Source organism: Sinocyclocheilus anshuiensis, unplaced genomic scaffold (genome assembly GCF_001515605.1).
Source record: "Sinocyclocheilus anshuiensis isolate Anshui unplaced genomic scaffold, SAMN03320099.WGS_v1.1 scaffold1638, whole genome shotgun sequence".
In the NCBI taxonomy this organism is placed as follows: Eukaryota; Metazoa; Chordata; class Actinopteri; order Cypriniformes; family Cyprinidae; genus Sinocyclocheilus; species Sinocyclocheilus anshuiensis.
The window spans coordinates 591800-599911 of NW_015542885.1; the positions used below are offsets into that span (position 1 = coordinate 591800).

Here is an 8112-nt window from a genome sequence, read left to right on the forward strand (position 1 = left end):
TATATATATATATAATACAATACACCATAGAATTAATACAATTATTATTGTTTTTTTTCATATTAAGGTTATAAAATATTTAATTATTTTTATGATTGAAATGTATATATTTGAAGATTGAAAGTCTGGGTCTGTGTCAAGTATAAAACAATAAAATCTATAAATACAAACATTTGAGAAGTAACCATTTTAAAGGCATGCTAAAAACTTTCCTGAACATCTTTGATGTGACCTTCATGTAAAAAAAAAAGGGGGAAAAAGTTCAATTCTGTTAGGGACTATCTGCTTGACTTCCTGGGTGACTGTAAATCACTTTTTATGTTTTTCCTCAATGTTTTCTCTCAAGTGTCATTTTATCTGGTGTGCAGTGCAGTCTGTAATTATATCACTTTTTTCATTGCAACTTTTTCCTCAAATTGTGTAAAATGATTTGTAATTAACAATTCTCTACATTAGAAATATGTAGAGTGATATTTTTGCACTAGAAAACATTCTCTAATGCTGTCAGACCTTGCTTTTTTCCTAACTTATTTATAATTTTACTGTTTTTAGCGCTACAGTTTAACCATATAGATTGATTTGTGTGAGCTATCCTGTGAGATCAAACTGACTGCTGCTGTGTGGGAAGAAAACCAAAATCTCCCAGCATGAACTGCTGTAGTCTGTTTTATCAGCCATTTTATTAGGTTGTTCTGAGAGTCTGATAACATGCACAATGGAATCACATTGACATATCTGAGCCATGTAATCACATTTATTGTGTATAACTCACATCAATATGATTTGTTGCCATATGCGGCACATGTAGGCAGTGCTTTAATGTGATTGAGTAGCGACGGGGAGCAGCCTGAGGATCACAGCGAGTGACAGGTCACCGTGCGTGTTGTGTATTTCACTGACATGATTACAGTCTTCAGACTAACCTTGAGCTTGCTGGCCTTTGCGTGTTCATACGTGGGCTGGAAATGAAAAATTAATCCATTACTGCAGTAGAGCACTATGTCCGTGCTTTGATCCATCTGTCACTTATGACCCTGACTGTCAGTCACCTCTCTCTCATCCCCGTCCCACACCCGCCCACTAAGTACAGCTGGATCCCATCTACGCTTGCCATCTGTCTCTTTATGAGTCGTGCTGGACTTACTGGTGATGCGACTCTTTCTAAATATATTTAGAAGGAAGTGAGTGTTTTACTGCTATCAGAAAGTGATGTTTTTGGTCTGCTTTGATTTAATTCAGAACCATTTTCTGAAATACTTGACTTTGATTTCAGTCAGACACGTGAAATATTTGTGTATAATGACAAATAATTTTAGGAAAATATTTAATAATATAAAATAATAATTATATTATAGTAATAATTATAATAATAATCAAAATTATTATTATTATTATTATGGTTTATCAGTCATTATACAACAACATTAATAAATTACACAAAATTATTATTATTATTATTATAAAATATTAAAACATTTAATCATGTTTTAATACTAAAAGTGATTGTAGGCCTTAGAAAATATTTTGGTACAATGAGAGTTCATTTTAGAAAAATGTAATAATATATAATAACATTTAATAGTAATAGTTAATAATAATTATTATTATTATACAGTTTATCAAACATTATGCAACAACAATAACAAATAATGAATAAAAAAGCATTAGAAAATTATAATGAACAGTCTCAAAAATGGATATTTATTTAGAGATTTGCTGTAGATGTAGCAGTGCTGTATTAAAATACTAACTTTAAGTAAGTGTTAGATGATGTTAGATGTCGATTTGACAAACAACAACTTAAGCTTGAAAAACCATTGCTTTGTGTCATTAAATCACTTCACTCTGTGTGAAGGGCTCCATAGGGATCCATTGTTTCATTTTAACTTCTTGTTGTGGTGAAAATGTGCATTATGTGAGGGTATTACAATGCTCTTGCCTTCAGTTCAGCTGCCAGGATGGAGGAAGACATAACTCACGACATGTTCTGTGTGGGACTCCATCACAGCTATAAATATTCAATGTGGGTGCTTGCATTGTGCCAGTGCAGCTGTTTAACCATTCCTCTTTTGATTGTTAGCCACACATACTTGCTACTAAACGTAAGTCTGACACAATCTCTTACTCTGATTGGCCAGCGGGAGGGAATGGGCTCTGACTCTCGCTGCCATCCTTGTGATCTGATTAGTCATATCAGCCCAGGTCCTGATAAAGACAAAAAAAGTTTAACAAATCATATTTTTTGTTAGATCTATGTAAGGTGCTTTAGATCGATTGATTCATTGAAAATACAGAAGAATGATTCGTTCACAATATATCCTTATACATATTCTATGTAATCTTACTTTAAGGATCTTTTCAGTGTATCAACTGAGCTGGTTCACGGAATCGGTCTAAATAATTTGTTCATGAATTAGACAGATTCCCGATTCTCAAATTTAACAGGAATTCTCGAGTTAACGCCTCACACTAATGTAGGACTTGTATGGAGCTGTATGGACCACTGTTACAATACTTTTATGGTGCTTTTGTGTCCTTTTTGAAGCTTGGAACACCAATGACTGGTCAATTTGACATCTTTTGGCAAATTACAATTTCCATCTTTTGGATGAACTATCACTTCAAAGACTTGCTCTTCAACTTTGTTTTGGTCTCAACAGACGATTATGTTGCCTTCAATCTGTGTGCATTTGAATTTCCCTTTTTGAATCCAGTTCTAACAGATGCTTTTCTTTGTCTCTCTCCAGCGGAGCCTCTCCCTCTGATGGACCTGTGTCGACGTGCAGCGTGGGTGGCTCTGGGACGAGAGCGTCTACAGGAGATCGAGACATTGCCTTTGCCCCAGTCTCTGAAGAATTACCTCCAATACCAGTGAGAGCGTGGGTCCTCACAAAGAGACGCACACACGGACACCGAGAGGAAGCCTGAGGGGCTACTATAGCGCCACCATCAGGCCACAGTGGGAAAATGTTTACATTGTGGCTCACTGGTGGAATCTTAAATTAGTTTTTTGCTTTGTTTTGTTTTTCAGTTTTTATTTTCTTCTTTATGAGTTGTTTAAATTATTGATGGCTTTGGAAGAAGCTCAAGGGACAGTGTGACGCAGGGCTAGAGCGGCGGCTCAACAGACCTGCAGCGCCTCCAGGTGTGTGTCTCGCCCTGAAGAATACAACAGGAAGTGACGTTTCAGAAAGCACATTAACCTTGGGATGCCTTTGAAAGCCCACAGTTATAATCGTTCCTCTTTCCCTGGGTGTAAAGCCTGCAGAGCACAGTCATTGGACACAGGAGACCGAGGCCACCGCAGGTCGGGCTCAGCTGCCTCCCGAGTCAAAATCCACCACACGGGAGCCTCAGCGGAAGAAACAAGCCCTGGAAGGTGCCAAGCAGGTGACAGTACCTTCGCACAGGACCACCAGGGGACGGTTACATGACTGACAGCAAACATTTCCCATTTTTTCTGAGATGGATGTGTATTCCCGAGGACACAATCATACAGATTTCACTTCTTTTTGTTCTCTGTGGGCTTGAGTCACTTTTCTATCTGATTTTAATGTCAGTGTGAGATTTCAGTTGATGATGATGATGCTTTTATCAAGATGTTTGGCTATCATTTAATTTTATTTATCAGGTTCTAGTTCCTTTTTAATGAACTGAGGATGTGCGAGCGAGCACATAGATATCGAACATTATCATACACTCGTCACATATGGCTTTCTATTTTAAATTGGGATGCTGCTTTTATTATTAATAATATTATTATTATTCTGAACGCTGGTTTTTCCGAGGCACACAGTGGAATGTAAAGATCTTGCTAGCGTTAGCATATTTGAAATGTGAATAAAAGCCAAGTGAATGAGATTGATGTTGTTGACAGTTTGTTCAGAGACAGAATATGCCCAGATATCACAATGCTCTCAGTGAATAAGAATATGCGCGTTCTTGAGCACAGAAGGGCCTATTTAAATAACCTCGACTAATGTTCCACTGAGAGTTCCCTCATTTCCCACTTTTCTCTCTCTCCTGTCTGACTCCCACTCTATCACAGTCTGAGGCTGAAAAGTATTATCTAACCTAAATCTGTGAAGAATTGGATCACTCTTCTCACGCTCTGCTCAGGTTCGTGGGAGGTTTTTAAACAGTCACTAACCGCATGTTCTTTCAGTAATCCAGACCTCCCTGTTGTTCTTAATCATTCATGATATTTCATGAAAAATATTTAAATTTTATATAAATGCTGTTCTTTTGAACTTTCTATTCATCTAGGAATCCTGGAGGGGGGGTGTTGAAAGAATGTATCAACATTTCCATAAAAAATATTAAGCGGCACAACTCTTTTCGACAAAAGAAGTTTTCTTTGGTGTTTCTTGAGCACCAAATCAGAGTCAATTAGAATGATTTCTGAAGGATGTGTCACTGACGACTGGAGTAATGATGCTGAAAATTCAGCTTTAGAAACAAAATGATTTTTCATTTATTTGTTATTTTATAATTATTTTAACATTTCACAATATTAGTTTTTACTTTATTTTTGTCTAGTAAGCATCAGACTTCTTTCAAAGATTAGATATCTTTTAGAATATCTTATGAGTGCATTGCAGGATCTCTAGTGGGAGGTCCTAACAGTATTCCATCTATTATATGTAGCAGGTATAAATTTCTGTAACACAGAAAGAACTTTGGGTGAAGATTCTTTGAAGACTAACACACTAACATCACTGCTGAAGAACTTCTACACTACTACCTTCAAGAAATTCTTCTCCCCACTAGAATCTTGGTGAAGCTTTCTTGTTTTATGTATTGGAGTAATCTAATACATTTGCGAGCCACTCAGACAACTGCTCGGCCAAATACAGCAAAATCGAACACCCTCCAAAATACCTTCGTAATCCAACTCGGATCTAATCTTAAGTGCATACAAATGTTGGAAAGAAACTCCATACTGCCTTTGCACTTCCATTAAGGTCAACAAACTTTTAAGTGGCTTTTTTTAGATAATGGAGAATGCATTTACTGATCCTTTTCTTCAAATAGCGTGATAGGATGATTTGGATTAATCTTGCCCCATTTTAGTGTATCTAGACATGTTAAGACTGTCGTATTGGAAATCAATGTTAGATGGCAAAGACACTGTCCTTCGCGCCAGCAGAAAAAATTTACTTTTTTTTCTTGGCTTCTCTCTTTCACGTTTGGAATCAGTTCAAATGTAACTGAATAACACCGATCTGAGAGCACAGGTACAGAGATAGCGCCCCGATCAAAGCTTTAGGATGGCAAACTAGAGGCTGTGGTTTAAGGCAAGACATTGATCCTCCCTATCCTCTGTTTCCCGCCAATCTGGTCCACTAAAAAACATGTTTAACCAAAATGAACAGACTGTTCTGTGTGTTCCAGCCCTGAAGTGTCTGTTTTGGGTTCAAATGCTTATGAAACGGCTTGGGAATCACTGGTTGTTTATGTTTTATGTCCTTTATCATTAGCAGGCGATTGTTGGAATACTTGGAAATGGGTATTGTATTGACTTCCTCCCAGTGTGATTCTCAATTTGCTTTGTAGACATGGGCCAGTGGCTATTTCCTTAACTTGCTGGAGTGTAAATAGGAGGGCGAGAGCTCATCCACCACTGAGAGGCCTTGGGAGACGGGTGAAAAAAAAAAAGTGAGACTTCCATGATGTGCTTCCTTCCCTGTGGTTGTGCGACTGTTGTGTGTGTGAGAGAGAATGAGGGTATAAATAGGGAGCCGATGGCAGTGATGGTCTGGGGAAAAGATCTTTTTGTGTCCTAAACGACCTCAGCTTCCATATGCAGGTGCATCCTGGCCTGTGCTGGTCACAACATCACTGAGGGTACAAGAAAACAGTGTGGGCAAATTTGTTCTGCTGAGAAAACACTGGAGACGGCACACTTCCTGTTCATGTGCCATAACTCAGATTTCTATTAAAGGAGGAAGTCCAGGAGAACTGATTATTTCTTTAAGGGACAGCCTGGGTTAAAAGTTAATATGTAAAACATTGTTAATTAATTAACTGTAGTAGTGTACAATCAGACAAAGAAATGTTTATGTTTTCATGTATGCTTATTTATTAAATTCACTTTTACTAAAGGCTTTTTGGCTGAGCAAGCATGTTGATTTGGCGTCTGGCAGTCGTTGAGAGAGATGATGCTGTCTGGCTGTTCAGCTTAATGAAAAAAAATCAGTAGACAAAAGCTCCATAAAACAGTTTTGGAAGTTGTGAGGTTTGGGACCATACTGTTTGTCAGCCGCATCTGTGTTAAATTCAATATGGCGTCTAAACTGATTAAAGACTGATTAAGGTTTATTCCAATTAATGATTTTTTTCATAAACGCATGGAATGAGGAAAGTAAAGACCAAATGATCAATATGATTCATATTCAAAAATGTAAGCAAGTGCTGTTTTGTTAACGGTTTATATATCCACAGATCTAGTTTTGGTACTGTATTTATATATGCAGAATGTAAGTGCTAGTTAGCTGTTGGCTGCCGTCTTTGCGGTGTGTTCAAGTGCAACCTTTAGCCCAAACACAGTCGGCTTTCATCACTGCTAGTTCTTTGTTATCAGTTTGGTGTCACGGCCTTTAGGTTCATTCACAATTTTGGGAAAGCATGCTAACATGCTTAATGTCTTCTTTAACAGTGAAAGCACCAATTAAACAGTAACATCTGAAATTTCTCCTTCTAAACATTCACATAAATTATTTGCTAAATTCACCACTGAATGAAATGATTGCTTCTTCCTGAAAATGCTGCCATTTGCTTCATTTTGTATGGCTGTTTAAAACAAGAGGCAGCACACTTTTACCCCACTGTCTCCTACTTGAAGATACTTTCCTGTTTTGTATTGTAACAAATTACACATCACACATGTGCTGTTTGTGCATGTTTCATGCTACTGTAAGTAGGGACTAAAATGGCTATTCATCAAATACTGTTCAAAGTATTTGTTCAAAACTACTGTTCAAAAGTCTAGGTTCAATAATTTTTGTCTCTAATGCTTACCTTTCTAATATGCTGAATTCCAGTTATCAGTGTTGAAAACAGTTGTGCTGCTTAATCTTTTTTGTGGAAACCATGTTACATTTTTAATGATTCTTTGATAAATAGAAAATTCAAAAGAACAGCATTTATTTGAAATATTTCAGTAATTTTGAATTTTTTTACTGACTCCAAACTTTTGAGTTGTAGTTCATATAAACTCACATCTTGGTGTTACAGTAGTTGTAGTTGAGAAAGTGTCTTAACAATAGCCCTTATTTCATATAAATCCAAAACCATTGCTCTAAAAACCTATTAGCCTTCCCAGGTTGGCCTACAAACTAACATCATGACTAAACAGCTCTGTACTGTTATGCTAACATTGCAAAATCTGTTCGTCAGGGTAGTTACAGCGCCAGCTTTCTATTGGCTCAGGAGATATTGGGGATTTGGACTCAGCATGGCCCAATATTGAACAGGTGATTGTAAGGATTTGCTCTTCATATTGAAAATGAGTCTGTGTGGTTTTCTCTTCAGCTTTAGAGAAAAACACACAGGGAGTGTACAGAGAGATGAAACAGATTAGCGCGAGTCAACATGTTCTCTTCCTCCTTCACTCCCCTTCATTTTCTCTCCTCTCACGCTCGGTTTTCCGAGCCAGCCTATATAAATAGCATGTGATCCATCTATTATGTCTGTGCGTCTCCACTCTCCCTGGATCCTGTTTAGCTTCTCAGCTCTCCTTGAGAGCCCTGATGCAAAAGCAGCATTAAAGAGTTTTCTGGAAGTGCTAATATTCTTTAGTCTGACTTAATTTAGTGCTTCAAGACTTGGTCCAAGCCTAAAAATCATCACAAACTCGGGTCAACATGAGCCATGTAGGACTATTTTTTAGGGCCATGATATAGCCAGAGATTTTGATTTGTGCTTTGTTAAACCTATAAAACAGCAATAATAATAATATAACATTTGTTATTATATATATATATATATATATACATATATATACACATACATACATACAGTTTAAAGGGGTCATATGATGTTGCTAAAAATAACATTATTTTGTGTATTTGGTGTAATGAAATGTGTTTATGCAGTTTAAGGTTCAAAAAA

At 37.0% G+C, this 8112-nt stretch overlaps 1 protein-coding gene across 3 annotated transcripts in view; it reads left to right on the top strand.

Annotated features, from left to right (window-relative positions):
- spsb4a (splA/ryanodine receptor domain and SOCS box containing 4a) overlaps positions 1–3861 on the top strand; it is a 57824-nt gene extending 53963 nt beyond the window's left edge. For all 3 annotated transcript variants that reach the window (XM_016494341.1, XM_016494343.1, XM_016494342.1), the window contains exon 3: positions 2748–3861. In XM_016494341.1, the coding sequence (XP_016349827.1) occupies positions 2748–2875 (128 nt within the window). In that variant the 3' untranslated portion in view covers positions 2876–3861. The remainder of the gene's footprint in view (positions 1–2747) is intronic.
- The last annotated feature ends 4251 nt before the right edge of the window (positions 3862–8112 follow it).